Source organism: Ochotona princeps, chromosome 19 (assembly GCF_030435755.1).
Source record: "Ochotona princeps isolate mOchPri1 chromosome 19, mOchPri1.hap1, whole genome shotgun sequence".
Lineage (NCBI taxonomy): Eukaryota > Metazoa > Chordata > Mammalia > Lagomorpha > Ochotonidae > Ochotona > Ochotona princeps.
Window position 1 is genome coordinate 33351521 of NC_080850.1, and position 23806 is coordinate 33375326.

Here is a 23806-nt window from a genome sequence, read left to right on the forward strand (position 1 = left end):
TTTTCAAATTAGTGACGGTAGGTGACTTTAACATGTCTGACCGTGACAATAGAAAATTGTGATGATAATTTGAAATGTTGATGCATTTGTCAAAAATGTGTACGTTCCACTTCCTGTTGTTTGATGTTGTTTTTATTTTTTTTCTCATTTATAATGCTTTCGTACTCAGGAAGTTGAGGTAGGTTTTTAACTTTTCAACTGTATGTAGACATAGCATCAAAATAGTTGCCAAGTAAAATGTAAATTGCTTTCTCACTCTTAAATCTCAGAGGTAAATATTTGTTTTAGTTCAGTGAACCAGTACCACACACATTTATTTTTCATTGGCATATCTGGGGGATGCAATTTATCAAATACATATAAACAGTCCATTTGCTACTTTATTTTTTTCATTAGTTACAGTACAAGTATGATTGTCAGTTATTATCTGTTTTTTACTGGTGGATTATTTATTGAAACAGTAGAGCAACGGGCATTGTTGGTTTCTAAATCATTTTGTCTAAGGCCTGCAGGACATTAAACTAAATGTCAGATCAATTTATCAAAGAATTGCTCTATTCAGGATAAATGTGACTTAGGCTGGGTATAACCATACACCCTCCTGTCCTTATATACAGCAGTATGGGACTCTCACAGAGAGGCAGAGATGCTGACTAAGTGGGAACAGCCTTCTGTTGGGTTGGTTCGGGAAGGATGTGGTGTGTGTTGTTGAGTTATATGTTAGGAAGTATGCAGGTGAGTAACGTGTACCCTTGATCTAGAGTCACTTAGGGAAGCACCTTGATGCACAGCCCCTGGTGCAAGGGTTTCCAAGAATGGTGTCTGTGGATAGAAGACCAAGAGGCTGCAAGTCACTGTCTGACTTTCACCAGTCAGATAGGCTGAGTGCTTTAAAGCATTGTTGAGGGAAAGTCACCCAGAGATGGGGAGAATGAGCCTGGGTGAACAGGAACACAGTGCAGAGTTGAAAGCAGAAACAGCTCCAAACTGAGGTTGCTTCATGGAAAACAAATTCCTTTCTCAGTAAATGGGTTGCTTTGTAATTTGCAGTAGCTCAATCATTGAAGTTTTCCATGGTTTGCAATTTTAAAATGGCAAACACAATACCCTTACCCAACATTGCCTAGAAATCCTCCCTTTTGGTGGCTTCCATTCATGTTGGAGGTAATCTTCTGACCAAGCAGCCCTCCTACCTATTCTCCGCAATCAAAAAGCATGAACATGAACTGACGGAGTTTTTGCTCAGTGCTGTGGAGAGCACAGTCCCTTCATCTCCTTCTAAAGCTTCTTGCCTTTGGTGAAGTGATCTGCGCGTCCATCTGGGATCTACAAACCCAGGTGTAACCCACTTGACCCTGCCTGGAGGTCCTTCTTTCCATGTTCATTTGCAGTGAACTCACAAATGGTCCCAGAGTGGCTACCTGCGGTCACTTCACCTTGCTTCCTTCTGTTCATATCTGTGTGGTTCTAGGCTGACAATTTGTATTTTCCCAATTAACCTTGAGATAAAGACTGAAGAATTCAAGTAGTTAGCTAAAATACAAGTAAAGGAGAGTATACCTGTTTCGTGTAATCTCAGTGTGGACCTGTACCTTCTGTGGTGCAGAGTGAATCACACAGTTATCTTAATTACCAGTGTTCAAGGGAGCTGGGTTTCCAAAGTGACTTCGGTCTGGTTCTGCCACTCCATCTCTTCTCTAGAGTTGTGAACAGCCTTAGAGCTGAAAAAGGCACCTCTTGAAAGGCATGTCCTTGGAGGAATTTTTGGATCTAAATTGCCTCAGCCATTTTTGAACTGTGACACAATGAAAGAAAATTCAGTTCTCTGTTATGGAAAGTGGACTGAATCTGTTGAATTCTCAGTTGTTTTATGGCCATTCATAATGAAGAGCTCTGTCCAGAGAGTTATAGCCAGAATACTTTGCCATTGTTTCTTGTATTGACACACTAAAATATTTCATGGGACGATGAATTCTGGAGCAGAATTTTCTTGTGCATTTTAATATTATATGTTAGTGAATATATACTACATGCAGAATAAAATATGTGCTATATATGCATGTATCTGCTTGAAAGATTTTCTTGCCTATGGGTGTTTATCAAAACAGTCTCTCTGAGACAGTTGAGCATTAACAGTTAAAACTCTTTTGCACAATTCATTAGATGGCAAAAGTTTCACAGCATCCAGTTCTGTCTTAGAGGACTGTTTAATTAGATAACTGGAGAAAGTTCACAGGGAAAAAATGGAATTAAAGTATAATTTTATTTTAGTGCAAACAATGGAAATATTGGCAATTTTTTTGCATAACACATTTTCTGTGAACTTTTAGAGGACTGTATAAACACATGGAAGGGTGACTGTGTGTGCTCTGACAGCTAATATTCTGACCTTGATGTCAGTGATGGCTGCTAAGACCACCCATTCACCCTGTTGTTCACTGACCAATCCATAATTGGCCTCAGGGGCCTCAAGTACTTCACTTATTTCTTGATCGTGCCCCTGGTATGCCAGTTGTTTTTTTTTTTTTTCAGCTGTAGCCAAAATGTGGTAGTACCTGGGGAATTTAAAAGAAAGATTTTAAAATTTATATTGAGGGAAGAGTGGCTGACACAGAGGGTAGGAAGCCGGTGGGGGGATTAAAGAGTCAGAGACTGATCTTTGAGCCATTTATTGATTTACTCTCAAAATGGCTGGCACGTGTGGGTCTGGAAATACTGAAGCCAGTAGCCAAGAATTTAATCTTGGTCTCTCACATGGGTAGCAAGGGTACAAATTCTTGGGCCATCTTCTTCTGCCTTCCCAAATGTATTAAAATATTTTTATCTTAAGTTTGTTTATTTGAAAGGTAAAGCCATCGGAAAAGAATGCCAGCACACACCTCCATCTGATGGCATGTTCCTCAAATGCCTGTCACTGCCCTGGGCTGGGTCAGGCCAAAGCCACAAGCCAAACTCCATCCAAGTCTCCTGTGTTGGTGGCAGGGGACTAAGTGCTTGGGCCATCACCTGCTGCCTCCCAGGATACACATCAGCTGGAGGCTAGATCAGAAGCAGAGAGGCTGAGACGTGGACCACACACAGTCCACCTGTCAGCTTAATGTGCTATGTCGAAGGTTTTATAATCTTCTGGCTCCTTGGTCTTTGTTTTGGCAGTCCACTTTTCCTAAGGCAGAGCATAAGCAATCAGATACAAAGGATAATTTTCCTTCTTTGCTTGGCCTTGTGAGCAGGGGACCATTTGAAGGACTCATTGTGCATAATGAGTTTTGACTCAAGGTGTACTTTCACATTGTGGCATCAATTAGGTAGTATTATGACATTTGCAGTGGGTTTTAAATAGTCTAATGCAGAGATCAGCTTTTAGGAGCTTTGTGATTCCCCCCCGTCTAATAAATATGTAAAAATGGCAATTATAGTTAACCTGGGAAAGTGACAAGGTCCAGAAGAATGCTTCAGATTTTATCCAGTTTATGAAGTATGTTGCAGTCATTAGGGAATATGTAGTTCTTGAGACTTCGTGAAGCCCTTCTTTGACATTAAAGAGAATGTGGCATGTGAAATTACAGCAAAGGAACTTGTCTTTGGCTGCCACCCTTCGCTGTCAGATACTCATCCATAATTTCCAAGGGCTTCCATGCAATAGCACAGCACATTTTAGTGGAAAAGATTTCACAAAACTCCACCTTGCCACCAGACAGGAGACTGTCCTCTACATGTGGCGGGAATGCTGATGGGCCACTGTTGGAAGGATGAATGGTTTGTTGCTTTTCCCCTTCAGTCGTGAGAACGAATTCACAACTTGTCACTTCTCTTGCCCCTGTGAAGAACAGATCTGTTGGTTAAAAAAAAAAAAATTATCTGAGGCTAAGAGTACATTAGCTGTCAAGCTTGGAAAGTTAGATGCTAAGTTTCCTGTCTGTTATCCAGGCTTTCACTTAAAAATGACTTAGCAGTGACTACAAAGTTTCAGAGAGCCCAATTCCAGATTGGAATTGTTATTCAAAATAATAAATGAAGAGGCATATTGCCGAGACATTATTTTGACCTTTCTCGGGAATATCTACCTCACAGTACACTTGCTAACCATAGGTGGATGCCAAGGGCAGCTATCTCATAAAACACAAGCCAGCGCAAAATGACCCGATTCCTTGGTGTTAAACCTGTTTTAATCCTGAATCCCCAGCACCCAGAGGAGGTTGTTCATGTTTATTCATGCTCTGGAGAATGGAATCACTTGGCCAAGAGTTTGTTCTGATTTTACTCTAAATCTAGTTGCCCATAATCTATTTAAGGGCTTAGGTGAATTCAGCAAGGATCTAACAAATCCAGGTAATTAAAACAATGTGAAGGCTGATAAAATTCACAGGAGATTGTGTCAGAGATAAAGTGCGGCAGGAGATACCATGGACAATAACTAAAACTAATTGTGCACTTGGATTTAAATTAATTTCTCCAAAAAAGAAATTGAAACTTCCTTTTGGACAGCTTTTTCACACCATCTGCAACATATAGAATACCTGCCCACCCAAAAGAAACAAGGCACGTAAATTGGGTATTCACTGAAAATGGGCAAATGCCCTAAAAGATGGAAGGGTGTTGATGTGCAAGAGGAAATTTCCTCTACTTGCAAATTGAGCGGAGTTTTTGCCATCTGCCTATGAGTCAGGCAGCAGTGGGGCTGAAGTGTGCTGAACGGGGAAGAGAGTGGTAGGGGTGTTTAGAAGAAAAGCGAAGGGCTAACTCTGCAGTTCAGACTCGTAAAGAGTCTGGCTATGGAGTACAAATCAGTGCAGACTTCTTGCATGAAAGACATGATGGTGACAAAAACATATTGTCCCACTTTGATTTTCTCAGAATCCCGACTCAGAACAAACGGTATTGGCTTAACGTGCTCCTGTGGTTCTTTCTAACTTCTGAGCAGGCCCCTGTTTACAAGTTTTGTACATGTTGGAAAACTGGGGCTGTGCACACAGGAAACTTGTGTTCAAGCAAAGGAAATGTTGACAGTTAAATTATCAGCTGTTATGAACACAGAAGTTTAATCATAAGTGAGAGCAGCCAACATCACCCAGTCTTGTTGCTAGCGTCAGGTGTCTAGTTTTGTATGTGAGAACAGAAAGAGCAACACTGCTTCCATCTTGGGATTTTTTTTAACATTACCATTACTTTATACAGTTTGAAAGACAAGCATCTGGGGCTTGGCAGCGTGGCCTAGTGGCTAAGGTCCTCGCCTTGATCCCATATGGCCGCTGGTTCTAATCCCGGCAGCTCCACTTCCTCTCTATCTCTCCTCCTCTCAGTATATCTGACTTTGTAATAAAAATGAAATAAAAAAAAAAAAAAAAAAAAAAAGACAAGCATCTGAAAAGCAAATATTTCTGATTGCATGTTAATGCCTGTTTGGGAAAGCTTTATAAGATGTTAGTATTTTGTATTTTAGGAGTGGGAAGATATGCATGTTTTATATGCAGTTACATGAGAAACTTCGTCATAACTAACTTTTGTTTTCTGTTTTTTCCTTGTCCAGGATGATTACTTTAGAAACTGGAATCCCAACAAGCCCTTTGACCAAGGTAAAGGATGCAGTATTTCCTGTTGTACAATCTGTGGTGAAATGCTGTCCAAATGTTCTTTGCTTGCATGTGGACTTAATGTTACCACCAAGGTCAGCAGGTGGTCTTAATTTGTTGACTTTGAAGACAAAATTGATAGCGCAATGGAAATTATTTTGTCACATTGATTATTTGTTTGAGGTTATGTCTGGGACAAATGTAAACACTTCTTTTGAATTGACCCGTATCATCATTGACTGGCTCTAAGAAAAGGACAAAGAGTGAAGTGGTTGTCAGACTAACCGTGGGTGAGTGGTAAGACTCAACTGCTTGCTAAATCCTCTGCCTGTGAATGCTTTATTTCACATCAGTCATCAATATGGAGCTTTTCTTTCTTGAAACAGGTCAGTCCCAGCAGATGTTGAAAGGTGCTCATATTTTATTTGTTAAATGACTTCTTTATGATTTGCAGCTAGAAACTTGTTTCTGAGAGCATGCACTGATCACCCAGGGTTAACCTGACTCCCTAGGGACCTTCCCACATCCCTGCAAGCAGAGACGCAGCCCCATGTGGTGCCCTTGGTAAATCACTAACAGTTCATTTCTGCGAGCTCCTGCAAACACAGCGAGGACCTGACCACCTTGCCCGATTGTTCCAGATGTGACCGCTCCTTGGTAGGGCCTGCTGCTGGGGAGTATAGTGGGCAGGCTGTACTTCAAGGGCATACAGTCAACAAAGACTGAACCCAGTGGAAACATTTTCCTGCCCCCTCTCAGAGGGCTCATGTTCCTGAGAGAGAGCCTTAGTTCTGTAGCCTGAGTGTGATGGTCAACCCAGAACAAGGCAATGATGTGTGGTCATCGTTTGCAGCCCTTACCTGTGTACCATAATGGGTCGGTGCCTCTGTACTAGAGTTCACTCATGAGCAAATCCTGCATTTATTCTAGTGGTTAAAGTACAAGTTAAGACTCATTTCCCACCCAAGTACCTGGATTGGATACCTAATTCTAGTTCCTGATGAACTTTCTGCTAATGCAGAATCTGGGGGACAGTAGTGGTGGCCCAAATATGTGGGTTTCTAACTAAGAGAGAGGCCTGTTTTGAACCTAAACTCCAAACTTTGGCCCACCCAGCCCAGTCCTGAGAGGTAAAACAGGTGGTCGAAGAACTCTGTTTCTTTCTCTTTGCCTCTCAAAAAAAAAAATTCTAAAAATTTCCACATATGCATATAACTCGTTGTTTTGATACTTGATATGGCATTTTTGTTTGTATGTGCCTTTTTTCAGTAATTCTGAATCATTAACTGAGCTTCCACTATATGCGTAAACATCAAGCCAAATACTGAGGAGAGAGTGAAAGAGCTGTGGTGCTCGTTGTAGGGTAGCTGGGAGTGGGCAGGTGGGAGATAAACCAGACCGCGGTTGTAGTGGGGTGTGTTCACGGGCAGGGCACGCGTGTGCGCGAGGAAGGGCGTGAATCTCCAGGTTGGGGACTGTGTGTGGGGGGCTGTGTGTGTGGGGGGCTGTGTGTTTGGGGGGCTGTGTGTGGGGGGGACTGTGTAGGGGGGGCTGTGTGTGGGGGGGCTGTGTGGGGGGGGCTGTGTGTGGGGGGGGCTGTGGGGGGGGCTGTGGGGGGGGCTGTGTGGGGGGGCTGTGGGGGGGGCTGTGTGTGGGGGGCTGTAGCGTATCGCTGAAGGCTTTCCTTAGGTGGATCTGTCTTGGACTGTACAAAGTTATTTTTTAAAGTTTGTGGAAACTCGAATGTAAGATAAGTTTATCTTGGTGCAAAAATGTGTTTTGAAATCGGTGCATATTTTTTAATTTGTAATATGCATTTTTATGAATTTTGAGAAGACTTTGTTTTGCTTTAACAAAAAAAGGTACCCAATTGGTTTGTTTGTTTTAATGTTTATTTATTTGAAAGGCAGACTAGCAGTAAAAACAAAACACAGAATCTTTGATCCATAAACTCACTCCCCAGATGGCCTCAACAGTCTGTTCTTGACCAGACAGAAGTCAGGGGGCTGGAGTTCCCTCGCATGCACTTGGCCCATCTTTCGCCGCCTTTCCGGCCGCAGTAGTGGGGTGTGGCGGCTGAGGCTAGAAATGCTCGGATAAGGGAGGCTGGTGTTGAAAGTGGTGTCTTAACTTTCTGTGACACAGCACCAACCCCAGTAAGCACTATCTTTTAATTTCACTTTTTCACAATTTCATTTAGGATTTTTAAAAAAAATGATCACCATTTTTAAAACTTCATTGTTGAAGGATGAAACCTAAGGTAAACGGGACACTCAGACACAGAGTGACGGATTCCCTGTCCGTGTCTGATAAATGCACTCTCTGCCTTCTGTTTGGGAAGCAATTTGACTGATAGTCACAGTGAACTAATTTCTGCTGAGCCCAGAACCAAAGATAGGTTCTCATCCAGCAAGCATCAAACGTTAACTAAATAGACATCATATTTTCTCATCCACAAGGCTTGCAGACACACACAGAATCTTGACTAAGGGAAGGTGTTTCTGTTTACGGTAATGCTCATTGAAGAAGGGAACACTGGAAGGTGGGTGCAGTGTGCCACCTGATATAAATGATCGCTTCACTTGTTTCTGGAGGTGAACAGAAATATTGAGCTCCAGAAACAGTATTGAAGTCTGGTTTTTCAGAAAAACGTCCAAACAGGGGGTTTCCTTTGCCCAAGAGTGATGACAATTCTACCTGTCAGAGCCCTGCCCTGCTCTGTGTGTCTGCCACTAAACTCTGCAGTCGTGAAACATGTGTCTGCTTGGCTTTCTGCGCCCTGAAATTCTAATGACTTCATGAGGTACAACTGAGGACCTCCACTGAGTAGCCCCTGCTGTGTAGTTGAGGTATCAATGCTGTTTCTGGTCATGTACAGTGGCCATGGGGATAGGCCGGCACTATTGCAAACAATCTTCACTTACAACATCAGCCCCAGCAGATGTCATCAGTTATGTTGTGCACTGCTCGGTAAAAATGGGAGGTTACTACAGCAGCAGTGACACTACTTGGTAAAATATAAACCACGGGTGTAAAAGATGCAGAGCACTCCATCTTGCAGAAAATAGGAACGAAATTGTCAGTTGCAGAGAGAAGCCATTTCCCTCCCTAAGCTGAAAAAGAATCAAACACAGTTAAGGTGGCATTGCTCTTGGAGGAGACTTAGTTCAGAGAAATAGAACATGTTGGAAAGCAGCTTCAGACTTGTCGACATAGTCGTGCTGGCCTGGGGTGGGAGTGGTGTGGGCTGAAAACATAGAGCAAGAGAGGGAAGGCTCAGTGGGGGGATCTCATATCATTGGTAGTATACCACCAAAACTGGCTGGAGAAAATGATGTAGACTGATTATGCTTGTAAGTTGTAATACAGAGTTGGAAGAAGAAAGTAGAATTTTGTGTAAAGAGCAGAGCAAGTTGCCAGGCAGCTACTGCTTCCTACCTGGGCTTCCTGAGGGACTTGGGCTAAAGGTTCTTCCAGATTGAAGTTGCATTGAGAGCTGAGGGTCAGCTTGTGTCCAAGTCCCTGGTTGAGCTGTAGTGCTTGTGGCCTTGCTTGGATTGGCTGGCGATAGCATGCTGTTCAGGGAATTTGGAAGTCAGTGAGGTGGGCTGCAGTCCATCTATGGGAGACAAAGGAAGTGAGAATTAGTCTTCCTTCAGGATCTGGGGTTCTTGGAGAAGAAACCCTGAAGACAAGACCAAATATCAAGATGATGCCAGGCAGGGAGATGAAGGACCATTTGAGTTTTGTGTTAGAGGACTCTGTAGGGTTGCCTGCATCACTTCCTCAGTTCAGGGAGTTAATTTTAGCAAGAGCTTGATTTGCAATCATAAAAGCATAGCAAGGAAACTTGGAGCTGAGGGAGGGAAGCAGAGTGACTGGGTGAAGAGAACCTGATGGGATCACATTATTCACAGACCACACAGAACTACCAGCTTATAGATTGACCTGCTGTAGATTATTGAACTCAAGTCGCACTGTAGGCCTCTCAGAACACACGGTCTGAGTGGTCTGGACTTTGGTATCGGGGCTTGAGTGAAGTGGCATAGTCAGATGATCAGAGCCAGGTTGCTATAGATAACACAAGGCGGTGGCACGGCCGACTCTGGGAGGATTCCATTTGGTGACTCACGGGCTGTGACTGGGCTCCTGGGATGCACTTGCTGGATGATGCCACCCTGTAGGACTGCTGTGTGACTGCTCACGGTCTTGAATCCCTGGGCTCAGTCTCAGGTGATGAGACTGAGCAATGTCCCTGTGTAACTTGACCTCTGAAATGTGCCCCTGCCACCAAGCTTCCCATTGCCCCAGCTGTTGGCATGAAAAGTTTGAAGACTCCAGGTATCCATGGAGCTGGCATTGGGGCGCAGTAGTCTGAGGTGCCTGCAGCACCGGCATCCCACGTAGGTACCAGTTCTTGTCTTGGCTGCTCCACTTTCAGTCCTGCTCCCTGTTAATTGCCTGGGAAAGCAGTGTAACATGTCTCATGTGCTTGAGTCCCTGCCGCTCATGTGGGAGACATGCTTCAGCTGGCCCAACCCCCACCATTGTGGCTACTTAGGGAGTGAGCCACTAGATGGAAGATGTCTTCCTCCTCTCACTTTTAAATGAAGAAGTCTTTAAAGAAAATATTCTTGAAATAGTAGCTACTCTCTGTGTTTTAGCACATTTACTGAACTCTGCCCAACAGGACCGTAGGCAGCCGTGCACAGTGTCATGGGCTTGCCTGTGAGGCTGTGAGCAGACAAGGCCTTGCTGGCACGCTCTGTGACAAGCCTGCATGTATCTTCACTGGGTTCTCTGGAAGAGAACCTCTCCTGCTTCTGCCAGAGGGGTATAACAGCCATCCACCTCAGTCTTTTCTGAGAAGGATGTTAGATGAGATTAGGGGAACGTCATATTTCCTTTTTTTGCTTGTAATGATTTCATGTCACATCATCTCACTGAAGGGACAGACAGGAGTTCCTAACTGAAGGGAACAATGATTCACTCAGGTGAGAAATTTCCTCTGTGAAGTTGACAAAGAAAGATGCCTTGCAGAGAGAGAGGCGAGACAGCTCTGGATCAGCACAAATGGGTTTCCTATGTTGCGTGGGCAGGCAAAGTGGAGGCCCTGAGTTGGCTGAGGCTGTCACGCTCTGGGCAATTCCAGAGGTTTCTGTCATTTCCGCTGCTTTGCCCTGTCTCCCGCTCCCCACAGCTGCCCCTCAAAAGCCTGAGCCCATGTAGAAATTTAACTGTCTCTCAGTGTGGAAGCTGGTCCATCCTTCCCAGGGTGGCAGTCCCTGTTCAGGTGGCTGTGGGACACCCACAGTTTCTTTTGGAGAGAATCTGTTGCTCTTGAGCAGTGCAGAGAGAACCTCTTTTATTTATTCTTTCTCCCAGTTGGCCTTTGACTTCATGCACACCAAGTGTAAGAGAAACAGAGTCTTATGGGATAAGCTTTGTGAAGTGGGATCTGGGCTCTTGGGCTTTGGAGTTTGATTCTCCAGTTCACAGGCTCTCCAGCTGATAACTTGTTTGTTACTAGCTGTGTGATTCTGGAAAGGTGGCTTCACTTCTGTGGTTGAGTCTTCCCAGCTGGAGATGGCAGGAACAGTAGTACTTCCAAGGATGAAGAAGGATGAAGCCAGTGTGCCTGTCATGCAGCAGTGCTCCATAGCTCCGGCTTGAGCCTGTAGCCTGGCCTTTGCCAGCACCTTCTCTTCCTGGGGGCTTCTGTCTCTTCCTTCAGTCTCAGAGCTGTGATGTTCTAAAACTCTCCAGACCAAACTGACCCTAACCTGTTTGACTCCAGGCGGATGCTATTGTGGTTTCCTGCATGCTTCCATCTTTGGGTCCACAGCGGTTTAGCCTCATGATAGGAGAATTTATAATGTAAAGTTACCAAATCTCTGACATTCCAGCCCCCTGTCCTGGCTAATAAGGACAGTGTAGGGGAAGACTTTGTGGGACACTCCCATTTGTCAATCCCAGGATCTCCAGCCAAGGTCTGATACAGATGTAGATGAGTGTGGGGGTCCAGAATGAGGGCCTGTGGATACTGGGGGAGAGAGGAGATATTGTGCATAGCTGGGAAATTGTCAGGATGCCAGGGCTTGTACCAGTTACGTAGTTTGCTTGTAGTCGAGAGAAGTTTTGGGACTCTGCTACTCTGCCTCAGGTTGTGCCTTTGGTCTGTGCAAGCTCCCCTGGCTGCCAAGGCGCCTTCTGGGCTGCCACAAAGATGTAGTCACAGAGGTGCTCCAACCCCTTGGGCGGGTTTAGTCAAAGGGCTGAGAGGGTAAGTTTACTTATTAAGTAAACAGTAAATAAACACTGTTGTAAAAAAAAAAAAAGCAAAACATAGATGTTGGGTATCTTAGTGGGGTGGTCAATGGGAAGCAAAGTGAATTCTGACATGTCTTTGCAAAACTTTTTCAACAAATCCTTCTTGAAAATGAAAGTTGAAATTTATTCACAAGACTTTGGTTGATTAGAGGTGTGCTACTGCCTTTGGGGACACTTAGGGAGATAATTTGTCTATAGCTGCTCCATCACTTTGGCATAGAGTACTGGTTACATGAGGATTCGTCAGGAATGGTACACAGGTGAACTTAGGCTCTGTGCCATGTCTTTGTCCACTCGGGGGGGGGGAGCCCATGTATGCACTGGGCGTGAGGTCCCATGTGATGAAGCAAGTTGTTTTAAGAGAAGTGGCTGGAGATTCGACACATGGGGGCTTTCTGTCTTCTGAGACAATTCGATGAGTGCAGTGAGGGAATACTTCAGACCATGTGAGCAGGCCTTGCTTCAGGGAGAGTGAGTTTTCCTCTGGAATGCCTCCCAGACATGTCTTCCCAGGCTACCTGGCTGCAGCTGAACCTTGGGGATGCCAGCGATCTTCAAAGCAGAATACGAACTTGGAGAAATTGATCTTCAGATTGAAAGGCAGCTGAGGAAGTCAGGGGCCCCACTCACACTTGCTGTTTACCTGAATAGGGAAAAAGAACCACAGCCCTGCCCTTTGCCTTCCAGCATACCCTGCCCTTAGCCTTCCAGCATACCCTGCCCTTTGCCTTCCAGCATACCCCCAGAGCCCAGCAAGCTCACATTCTGGCTGAAGACTTTGACTACTTCACAGAGGGAGAGTGTATCAGCATGGACCCTCTGCCTGGCGGCTTACTGCAGCTCTGTGCATTGCCCGAGTCTCAATGGGTGGATGAGTCATGATTTTGGCTTCTAAAATCATGCATTAGGAGGATTTTTCCCCACCTCAAGGTTAATCTAAGATGTTACATGATATTAGTAGATACCTGAAGTCCCTATAGCTTTCCTCTTGATGTGGAGTTTAACCTCACTCTGGAAAGAGCCTCCGTTTTGCATTCATAGGGCCTTGAGGTTTTCCAGTTTTGCAATGATCTGTTCTGATCCCTGGAGCTGCCGGCTTGCAGAGGCAGCTAGCCTGGACTATGGGAAGCATCTTAACTGTTCTCCCCTGTTCCCTCCTTGTTTCTCCCTCTTACCTTGACTTTTCTTCCAGACTCAAACAATGTGCTTTCGCCTAAGCCACAAATGGCCGTCCCTGGCAGGAAGCCACCTCCTACCCTGGCCGTCCTGATCCCACTCCATCGAAAATCAGCCTCTCAAGTTCAGTTGAGATTTCCCCATTGCAAGCGTATACCAAACATAGAGTCCAGCATCTTATTGTCCCGTCAAGTTCAATAATTACTGAAGTTAAATAATAAATAAGTAAAAAAAAAAAAAAAAAAAGAAAATCAGCCTCTCTGCCACTGCTGTCTCTTTCTCTTTTTCTGTTTCTAGATTGTGTCCTTAAAATAGTTACTATTCTAAAAACTTGGAATGTTGATTTTTAAACATTGTGAGCCAGTTCTGCCAGGGAAGAAACAGAAAACTATTAAGAGAAATGTGGGCGCACTCCTGCTTTAACTTGGCCTCTCTGCTTTGAAGTTAGATCAAGTTAAAGTTTTTCTCTTTCATCTTGGGCTGCCTTTGCTTGCTTATTTTAAAGGAAGAAAACATCAGATATAAGATTGAAATCCCCTAGGTCCCTTCTTGGTCTTCTTTTCCATTTTATTTTCTCTCAGGGTGACCGTGCCTTGATTTTGCTTTTCTGCCGGTTTCCTTATACTTTAAGAGTTTAGGCGCCTGTCTGCAGATACTTGTTTTACAATAGAAATTAGTTACCCACTTTAGCCTATTTCCTCTCAATATTTTTGGAGGTTTCCTGTCTTCCTTGCTAGCTCTTTTGTTCGCTCATGGAAGGATGTTCGTGTTGTCCACTTCTCTTCTTGCCGGGGCTGCTTTTTCTTGGCGTTGCTGACCACACTGATTCTTCAGCTGAGCTGCCGCCTGTGCCTGAATGGTGTGGGGCATGGCTTGCCCCCTTGTTAAGATGGGCAGTGTTGGGCAAGTCCTCAAGGCTTTCCAGACTTGAGTTTGCCCATTTCTGGACCTGAAACCCTTGGCACCTGCTCATTTCAGGCAGCAGTTTTCTGTCCTCTTCTGAAGGAAAGAAGAAATGAAAAACTTGATGCATGTTGCTGTGACTCCGGAGGTTGCAGTGCAAGCAATGAGGCGTGAACAGAACTTGAGTCAAAAGCAATGCGATTAAGTGGGTCTTTTCACCATCAGGTGGGGGGCAAGACCCAAAATACAAAGTCAAAAAGATCAAAATGTGGGAGTTACTTTCTCTTGGCACACAACGCTGTGTAACAACACCCACTGAGAAGGAAAAGCCAAGAATTTAAAGGGCTTGAGTTCCCAGAGAGGCTCCCCATTAGCTCCCTGCATTTCAATGATTTGGCTTATCTAGCTTCATTTTTTCATCTGTCCAACGGGACTAATTGGAGCAGCTGTGTTGTGGAGCGTTGGTATTAAGTGAAAGGGGTGGTGCCTGCACAGGGCGTGGGCACTGGTGTGTGCTGTGTCCTTGCGACCCTGCACAGGGCGTGGGCACTGGTGTGTGCTGTGTCCTTGCGACCCTTGTTTGCTTCTTGGCTTGCTGAACTGTGGCAGGTGCATCTGTGCAGTTCTTTTCTCCACAGACATGAGCAGCCCTGTGAGTGTTTGTCCTGGCTTCTGGAAAAAGCTCTCCCAGGACCCTGATTCCTAGAGCCAAGGAGTAAAGCCATTCTGGATTGTGTCCCTCCCTTTGGATGAAATAATAGACAATCAGCAAGGACAGTGAAATGCCCCCTGCGATTATGGGGCTCAGTGGTTTTCTGTTCACGCAGTCTAATAGGGCCTATCAGCAGGAACAGCTCCATTGTGAAGCAGTGTTTATGACCCTTCCTCATAAAATGTGGTGTCTATTTTATGAAAGGGGAAAGAGAAATCTTTGCTGCTGTTTACCTGCCAGAACAATAACCCCTGAATTAATTATGTTGTGTTTGTTAGGTCCTGGTGAATCAGCCTTGTTTTGGGAAAAATTCTCAATAGGAGAAAAAAAAAATGTCAGCTGAATTTTAAAGTTGCTGAAGATTGACTGTGCAAATTCCCCTTATTTGAGAGTAGAGAGTAGTTGATAGGATCTCCACTGCAAGGAGAAAGCTGATGGAAAACAAGCTGCCCACATCAGCCACAGCCGGCATGCGTGTTGCGTGACAGTTGTGGCCAGAGACACGTTACATGTTCGCCACTCCCTTAGGCACCACGGGTGATGGAAGGCGCTGTGGAGTACTGCACTGGCCCTGAGCTCTGTGGTCTCACAGACGGGGATTCAACTCATGGTTCTTCCCTACACGCACACTTGGCTACACTGAGGCTGGTTTCCTTACAGTTGTTACACATGCTACACAGGGAGCCCATGAAACTCCAGAGCCGAGCTTGCTATGATGGCGTCTGTAAAGGTGAGAACTTCAGCAGCAAGTGGAGCTTGGATGCTTTCTGTTGGAGTCTGAGCGTGGGAAAGATGTTCCCAGGTCCCCAGGTGCCCATGTACCCCGTCAGAGGGTGGGCTTATCGAGCACGTTGTCACAACCCCAGGGATGTGATGAGGAGTGTGTTTGGTGCCCTTCCTCAGGGAGCGCTGAGTGAGATAGTGAATAAAATCTGCTGCACATGGTGGAGGGTCCCTGAGAGCAGGCGCCTGGTGAGGGGCTGGCCACGCTCACGTGAAGAACTGGAGAAGCAGTGGCCTGGGCATCTTTCTGGAGCCAGACAGCTGGCGACTCTGGGCTGGAGGGTGGAATCAGCTGAGGTTTCCCATAGCAGGCAGTGTGGGCTGTGTGGCCACCATGCTGCCAGCCAGGTGGTTTGTAGAGCTGGATTAATTTTGTGCAGTTTGTGAAGGTTATGTATCTGAGACCAAGGTGCCAGTGCACTTGGGTTCTGGTGAGTTTGTCCCTCTAGGTGGCAGGTGGCCACTTTCTCCTTTTGTCTTCACCTGGAGAGAATGTGAAGAAAAGACAACCTGGTAGTTCTCTGGGATCCTTCTTTTAAGGACACTGACACTTGCAGGAGGCTCTACTCCCGTGACCTACTCTCTCTCAAAGGCTTTGCCACCAAATCCCATCGCTGGGAGCCTGGGATCTCACCACGGGACCTGGGAGGGAATCCATGTTCTTTAGTATACAACCCACATTTCTCTCAGGACTCCTCAGGTGGACCCCTGGAAGCAGCCTTAGAGCAGTGATTGGTGATCAATAGTAGCAAGTTTTGCTTGGCACCACAGTCCAGGGCATGGCAGGGTCTGTGCCAGACTAGCATCTACTCCAGAGAGCAGTTGTGAGTAAGCTCATCTGAGGATGGGCTAATGGGCTGGAGGACACCGGACAGGCCCTTGGCTTGCTCCAGACTGGTTGGAAGGGAAGCAGTTGCTGTATATCCTACCTTCACTTCAGGGCAAGCAGTGCTCCATGTTGCCGAAGGAATTTGTGTTGGGTTTCATTCAGTGGTTCTCTGGTGTGGAGGCACAGGCCTGTGGATCCTTCAGTATTGCCAACTCAGTCCTTAAAAAATGAGTTCTCCAAAAGGATTCTGTGTGTTTCTACCACTGTTTTGGAGGGAAGCCAGGGGCTCTTGGAAGTACCTGTCGGCTGGCTGCCTATGCTGGATATACCCTGAGTCCTTGGGGACCCGGTAGCAAGATCATCACAAGGGTTGGGGAAGGGAGACCTACGGTCGATAGAGGCAGCACCCCTGGAGCTGGGGGCAGGTGGCCAGAGTGGAAGTCACCATTTTCTAGAATGTACAAAGTCAACTGGAACAAACTTGCAGGCCCGCCAGTGGGAACTGGGTCACTGCTGCCATCTCCTGCATGGCCTCCCAGCCTGCTCACCAGGTCATGTTTTCCTTGGCTGCAGGAGAGGAAGGTGGAGCCTACCATTTTATATATACACGCACACATGTGTGTGAGTGCACACACTCGTGTGTGGTATGGTATGGTCCCTGAGCCCCAGTCTACTTAATCTGGCAAGCACAGCCATGAGCAGCTTCTGCAGGGTCTAGGGAGTGCCTTAATGATGGTGGCCTGGCCAGGACAGCTGCTCCATAGAGGTTGGGACCTGTGTATGTGCTAGAGCATCAAGGGTGGGTAGGCAGTACTGCTTCTTCCCTTTGGCCCTGCTGTAACAGTGGTCTGACTGCAGTGAGATGGAGAAGGTGGAAGACACCATTTGTGACTGCCATTTGGGCAGAAGATCTTCAGCTGGTGAGAAATTGTCTTTGAGCCTGCAAAATTGTCTGTCACATCTTAGCCCTGAACTTGCCCAGGCCCCTGCGAATGCAGGTCTGGCAGCATGCTCTGCTGTGTCTGCCTTCCCTTCCTTGCTCCGAGACGGGCATTCAGCGCTCCCCGTTCTCCTCCTGTCATCGCCATGGGCCTGCGAGTGCTCGGTTTCCCTGCAGGATCCTGCTGGGGATGTCGCTCAGCTGTTCGCAGACCTGGAACCAAATGCATGCTAGGCTGACAGTCCTTTTCTAAAAATTTCTTTTCCCTATTCCAGTTCAGCAAAAGGCAGTGTGGAAGCTGAGTGGCAGGCCAAGCCAGTCTCCTTGGTAGGCTTTTAGAATTCAGAAGCTCAATACCTGGAGCATGATCACCTTCCTCCACGCTGAGCCCATGGCCAGTCAAGGCTGTGGGCCAGTGGGAGATGCTGAGCATCCCCGTTCTTCCTTTCAGGTGGGCTGTGGCGATGCATGAGGTGTCATGGTGTAATGAGGGTCTGCAGACAGCCATGCACATCTGGACCTCCACTTCTCAAATGTGTGCAGCACATTCTCAAAAACAAAGCTTGCTTTATTTGTTAGAAAGGCAGAGTGGGAGAGAGGGGCAAAGAACTCTTGCATTTGCAGGTTACTCCCCAAATTACTGTGGCAACCACATCTGGGCCAAGGTGAAACTTGAACTCCATCCTGATTTTCCACTTGGGGGGCAGGGCCCCAAGTATCGGGCCCATTTTCTGCTGCTTTCCTAGACATATTAACAGGAAGCTAGATTGGAAGTAGAGCAGTTAGCACTTGAACCGATGTTCCAGGATGAACTCTGAGCATTCCAAGTGGCCACTTAGCTCACTGTGATACAACACCAGCTTCTGCAGCTACTGATATCCTTGGTAAAATAAATCTGCATTTAGTTTATAGACATGGCCAAAGGCATAGTGAATTTTGTGTCAAATTCTCATTTACTAACAAACCATCAGCATGATTGGCTGTCTTTGAAGGGGCAGAAGTAAAGTGCAACTCACAACTGACTCTCGACCACAGAAAGGGCTGCTTACGGAAGATTTTGGCCACACTGACATAGTGCATCAGTTTCTTTTTTTCCAGTTTTTTTTTTTTCCCAAGAAGTCAGGAAAAAAATATCAGGAGAAACTCAGAAAATACTTCATTTTAAGCCACGTCTGTTCTTGGTGACCCTGCTATGATAAATTACTTGGAAAAAAATGATTTGGAAAAAAACGTAATTTTTGGATGGAAGCCACATATGTGCTGGCAGGCATCTGATAATACTTACGATTTCAGCTGTTCATGAGGTCTGTCTTATGCTTTCTCCTAGTGACGAGACAAGAGGAGAGGCTCCTAGTGAGGGCTGGTGGCAGGGCACTGTCAGATGAGGACCAAGCTCTCATCACTCTGCTTTCAAGGCAGCACACGGACATTCTCATCTAGGAATGGCCAGAGGTGCTCTGTGCACAGTTGAGCAAGGAGCTCTATGTGCTGGCCTCTGTGGGCTCCAGCATGGGACCTGGGATCTTAGAGCCTTCCAGATGGCGTCACTGTAGTGGGGTGCTCATGGGCAGGTTGTTTATTGAGGGTTCTCTTCAACTCCAAAGGAAGACTCTGGGTAGGAGCTGTGGTGAGCCGGACTGTGGTTCAGCCCACGCTGCATGGAGATGAGCTGTCATCCCTGGGATGTGCACAGGTGAGGCTGGGAAGTCCCGTGGCTGGTCCACTGGGGAGGAAGCTGAGCCCTGGAGAGGGATGGGGGAGCCGTTGATCCTCAAGTTCTTACAGTTCTCTGAGAAGACAGCTCTATAGAGAGATGGAGTTAGGTCTGTGCGGCTCTGGGAGACTGCCTAAAAAAGTTTTTCTGCCTGAGTGAGGGTAGGTGGAAGGGAAGCCGTTCTCTTTAAAGAGCATCCATGGAAGGCCTGGAGGAGTCCCTAAGCCTGCTCCTTGCCCTCAAGGAAATCCCGCTGCTATCCGGCTGTAAAGCGTGGGACCACATTCACATGTCCCAGACCACAGCTCCAGAGGACACACACTTGTACATTCCTGCCACCTGAGTGAGCTGGGTTGCTGCAGACATCTGCAGGGCAGGCTGCGTGAAGTGTGGTTTACAGTGCCGTCTCAGACAGTGAAGGCCCCTGCAATTCCCATAGAAAGCAGGATTACTCTGTGTTTGCCAAGTGTGAGGCTAATGTTTCCATCTAGGGTGCGTTGGCAAGGGTTCCCCAGGGGGAGAAGGAAGGGGGCATCCAGACTGAGGGATCTGGGCAAGGAGGCAGCTGAGGTGACAGTGGCGGCCAGTGGACTAACTGCCTCCCAAATCCTCTCTCTGCTTCTCTGTTCTCCCCATGATCCATTTTCCCAAGAGCGGTGGCTTTCTCCATGAATTTGGTTTTCAAATGTGCTGATTGGGAAATAGTCTTGATAGTGTAAGACTTCCCACAGAGTCTGGGGGGAGAGGTAGAATTGCAATTAAGAAGGCCACTCTGTGCCTCTGATGTCTTAGCTGTTTGGCTCTTGTTTTAAGAGCTTTGATGCAATCATACTGACAGCATGGCTCACCATTATCCCTGCCCCAGGGCCTGCACTCATCATCCCCCAGCTTGGTGAGTTCCTGGCTCCTTCCACATGGCCTGTCCAACTCATTTTGGATGTGTCAGTTCATGTTGCATTCTCTCAAGGGCACCTGCCCTGATAACCATAGGCTAGATGAGGCTACCCTCTCCCAGGAGTCTACACTGTTGAATTATTTCACAGTTGTAATTGAAGGCTTATGAAGACTCAGTTTCTGTTTGCTTCTTTGTCAAGACTTTCGACATCCTTGGGAAGAGGTATCTGTTGTATGCATTTTGTTTTTTTCCGGGGTGCATCCTAGGGCTGCACGCAAGGGAAATGCATAGTTAATAGTTGTTGTATAAATAATAATGATCATTTGTTATAGATTTATCATATGCCAGCACTGTTAATCCCCTTAAAAGATGTGTGTCTTCTGCACAGCTATAGACAACACAACTCAGTTTTAACTAGCATTAAGGATAGCTCTGTGCAGAGAATACGGTATCTGTACAGCTGGGATACTAGGTTCATGTCCTGAGAATACCACACTCAGCAGCATATAAAAGGGTTGAGAAACTTTGTATGTAGTCATCTGGGAAAACAATCACAATTATAATTATAAAAAGTGTGTCTGAATGACTCTGCTTGTGTATATATCTGAAGCATGCTTGCATTTGCCTGTAAAGTATCTGCGTGCTTGCCGCACGGTGATCAATTGGCTATGAGGAGTGGGCTTTGGAAGGGAATGAGGAACTATTTAAGACCCTGGTTTGTTGTCACTTAAACATTTCAACTGTGAACCTCACAATTTTTTTTTTCATAAGAAGTAGAAGAGGACCTTGCCACATGCCATCCAGTAGCTGTGGTGGCCAACAGGATTGAAACTCAGCTCTTCTGCCTATGAAGTCACACTAATGTTCAGGTCACCCTTTGTGCTCTTGGTGTAGTGGTTCTGCATGGGGAATTGTAGCTTTGAGGATGTCTGGCAAAGTCTGGGCAGTTTGGGTTATTACTCTGTGTGTGTGTGTGTGTGTGTGTGTGTGTGTGTGTGTGTGATCGATCCTCTCATTTCCTTCTGTTGCCTAATTTTTCCCATGGATAACCACTGTTAGCACCTTCTTGTGTAATCTGTAAGTTGACTGAGACGATAGGAGCGAGTGTGACTACGTACTCGTAACTGTATACTTTTTGTTTGTAATACATCATAGAGACGTCACCAATCGGCTAGGCCATGAGTACATGATTTTTATGTGTGGTGTTTTGTTCATTGTACTCTTGAGGTTCTGTTACTGAGTTTGCCATGTTCCTGTTGTTAGATTTATTTTCAGTTTTTAGTTTTTAACCAAAGATGTTTCTTAAATATACTGTAATTAAATCTGTCAGGCATCTCTCAGTATTTCTGTAGGATATGTTCCTAGATGTGAAGCAAATGCATTAAAGGAAGTGTGCCTTTTTTGACACAGTGCTACTTTTCTTCCATCAAATTCCAAACAAGTGATCTGAGCCAAGAATGCCCACAAAGAGCAGCACTGCTGGTGGTGAAGTGGGTCCCCACCCCTTTCACTGACGTTGTCAGCTGTCTGGAGTCTGATCTTTGGTGAGGAAGGAGGTGATCTGTTGTTCACTTTCAGAAGAGATAATTAGTCCGGTAACACTAAGGTTTGGGGTTGCAGAACACATTATGGTGTTTGATTTCTACTAAGTCTCCTTGTCTTTAAGAACACGAGAAACCTGTGTGGGAGCTGCCTGGCTGGACTTGTCTGAGGGGCACCCAACCACAGTTTGTGCAGGCGGAAGTTCAAGGAAGGGTCACTGACAGCTTCCTCTCACGCGTCCATTAGTGTCTTTCACCATCAGTGCCCTTTGATGTCCATTGTCATTGGCTGTTTCTAAGCTTCTGCTCACACTATGCTCTGACTCCATCCTGAACCTGGCCTGAGCCTTTCTCATGATTCTGATCATTGACGATGCACAGTGGGCACAGAGGGCAGGAACCCTCCTCATGCTTGCATTCTAATGAGCAAGGGAGATTCAGAGATGTACAAGGTGACAGAGTGAGCGAACGGGGGAGCCAGGCTTTTGGCCCAGAGCTATCTTCTGAGCTGTGAAACGTGACTACCCAGCAGACCATCTTGCGTTATTAGTTGTCTCAGAATTGTTAAGTTTCTTCTGCCCCATGCTGGAGAACAGTGGGTCAGTGGTTTTGAAGGAGCCTGCGGCTTTCTTCAGTTTCATGGCTGGTTACCGAACTAGGCATTGAAGAAAATGAGCTCTAAGGACAGGGGAGTATGCTGCTCACGTCTCTGACCCCGGCTCAGTGAATGTTGCCTAATGGAATGAATGAGTGGTTTTGAAACCCAGACATAGAGTTATTAGAGAATACATTAAGGCTTTATACTCACAGGGACTTAGGTGCAAAGATGAAGAAGGCTCAGAAATTGTACACTTCTATATGTTCTCACTTGGTGATGAGAATGCAAGTGTAGTGAATGGTGCAGTGTGTTGACCCTGGCAGCCAGTCTTTACCCTCCAAGTTGTGTGTTGGAAAAGTAGAAGAATTAAGACAGAACTTTTTATTTCAAAAAAATGAAAAACATTAGCTCTTTTTGAAGTGGAGGCTGTGTCTGGAGTCCACCAAGGGTGTAGCTTATGTTTTCTGCCTTCTGCTCTGTTGTGGATAAATAAGCAGAAGGGAGATTGGGAAGACAGTATGCAATTGTCTTTTATTCCATAGAGACTGATGGGAGTTCTCCCTGGAACAGAGTTGTAATTTCTGACTGGCTGGTGGTGTATCAACCACAGGTGCCCAAACCCTGTGTGTGCTGGTGACTTGGACAGGAGTCCCTAAGGGACTCCTCCAGGCCTTGATGTGAGAACTCAACCTGCTCGTGACTGGCCTCACGCCAGGTACATGCTTTGATCGCTTGCTTCCTTTCACAACACCTGCCCCACCCCTTCCTCATGGTGCCACTTGAGACTTCTCTGTCTTTCTCTGACTTGTTCATGGCTTTGGCTTGCCATGATTTTTCTTCCCTCCATAATCTCCTCTGTAGCCTGGTTGTTGCCTCTTCAGGCTTTAGACAGATTTGCACATTCCTGATTGCATGAGCCCTACCTTTAAATTCATCCCCAATGCGGGATGTGTTCCTTCAACTTCTGCATTTCCTTAGGACATGCCAGGGTGTGTGTGTGTTAAAATGCTGATCCAGGGCTCCACCCGCAGCTATGAGGTTCAGTAATCTGGTATGGGACTTCTCACTTAAGTGGTGCAAGGACTCACCTTGGACACCACCATGTTGCAGGAGAGCCCCAACTCAGTGCAGCAACCAGAAACCTGGTCTGTGTTTTCCAGCTGCTTCTTGTTTCTTTGCTGCCACTGTCCCTTGTGTCACTGTGAATCTGGGTGTGATGATGCTGGACAGTTGTAGGCTGAATGTGTGTACCAGAATGAGCTTTAGAGTGGTAGGAGGGAGTGGTCACTCATTGCAGACTCCATGTGTGTTGATTCCCTAGAGTCATGTTGTCTTCGTGGGAGCTGGTCAGGACCAACAAACTTGAGTGAAGTAATGCAGTGAGTAGCCAGGATGGAAATGAGAGAGGCAATGAAATGCAAAGAAAAGAAGGAAGAATGAAGGACGTTCAATTTGGGAAAAGTCAAAGTGGTGGATAGAAGGGGATAAGATATGTTTTATTTGCCACGAGGAGGAACCAGTCTCAGTGGGTATAGTCCTAGAGGAGCCAACTTTAGCTCAGTGTAAGGAATGTGCCACATAATGACCTTAGTAGTGGACTTGGGGAACTTGCTGGTCACTTTACAGACTGTGAGATTTGCAGCATTGCTGTCAATCGTGACCCTCATTCCCACTCAGAGAATTCCAGTGTTCAGTTTACACAGTGGTGAAGCTTGTAGTGAGAACTCAGATATTGATCAGGTTCACCTTGAACCCTGAAGCGTGTCCACTCTGCTGCTTGTCAATAATGAGAGTCAATCTGTATTGATGGGATGT

At 46.0% G+C, this 23806-nt stretch overlaps 1 protein-coding gene across 1 annotated transcript in view; it reads left to right on the plus strand.

Moving 5' to 3' along the window:
• Positions 1–23806, plus strand: part of SPOCK1 (SPARC (osteonectin), cwcv and kazal like domains proteoglycan 1) — a 416328-nt gene that overhangs the window by 178639 nt on the left and 213883 nt on the right. The window contains exon 3 of the mRNA XM_004586431.2: positions 5528–5573. Coding sequence (XP_004586488.1) covers positions 5528–5573 — 46 coding nt within the window. The remainder of the gene's footprint in view (positions 1–5527; positions 5574–23806) is intronic.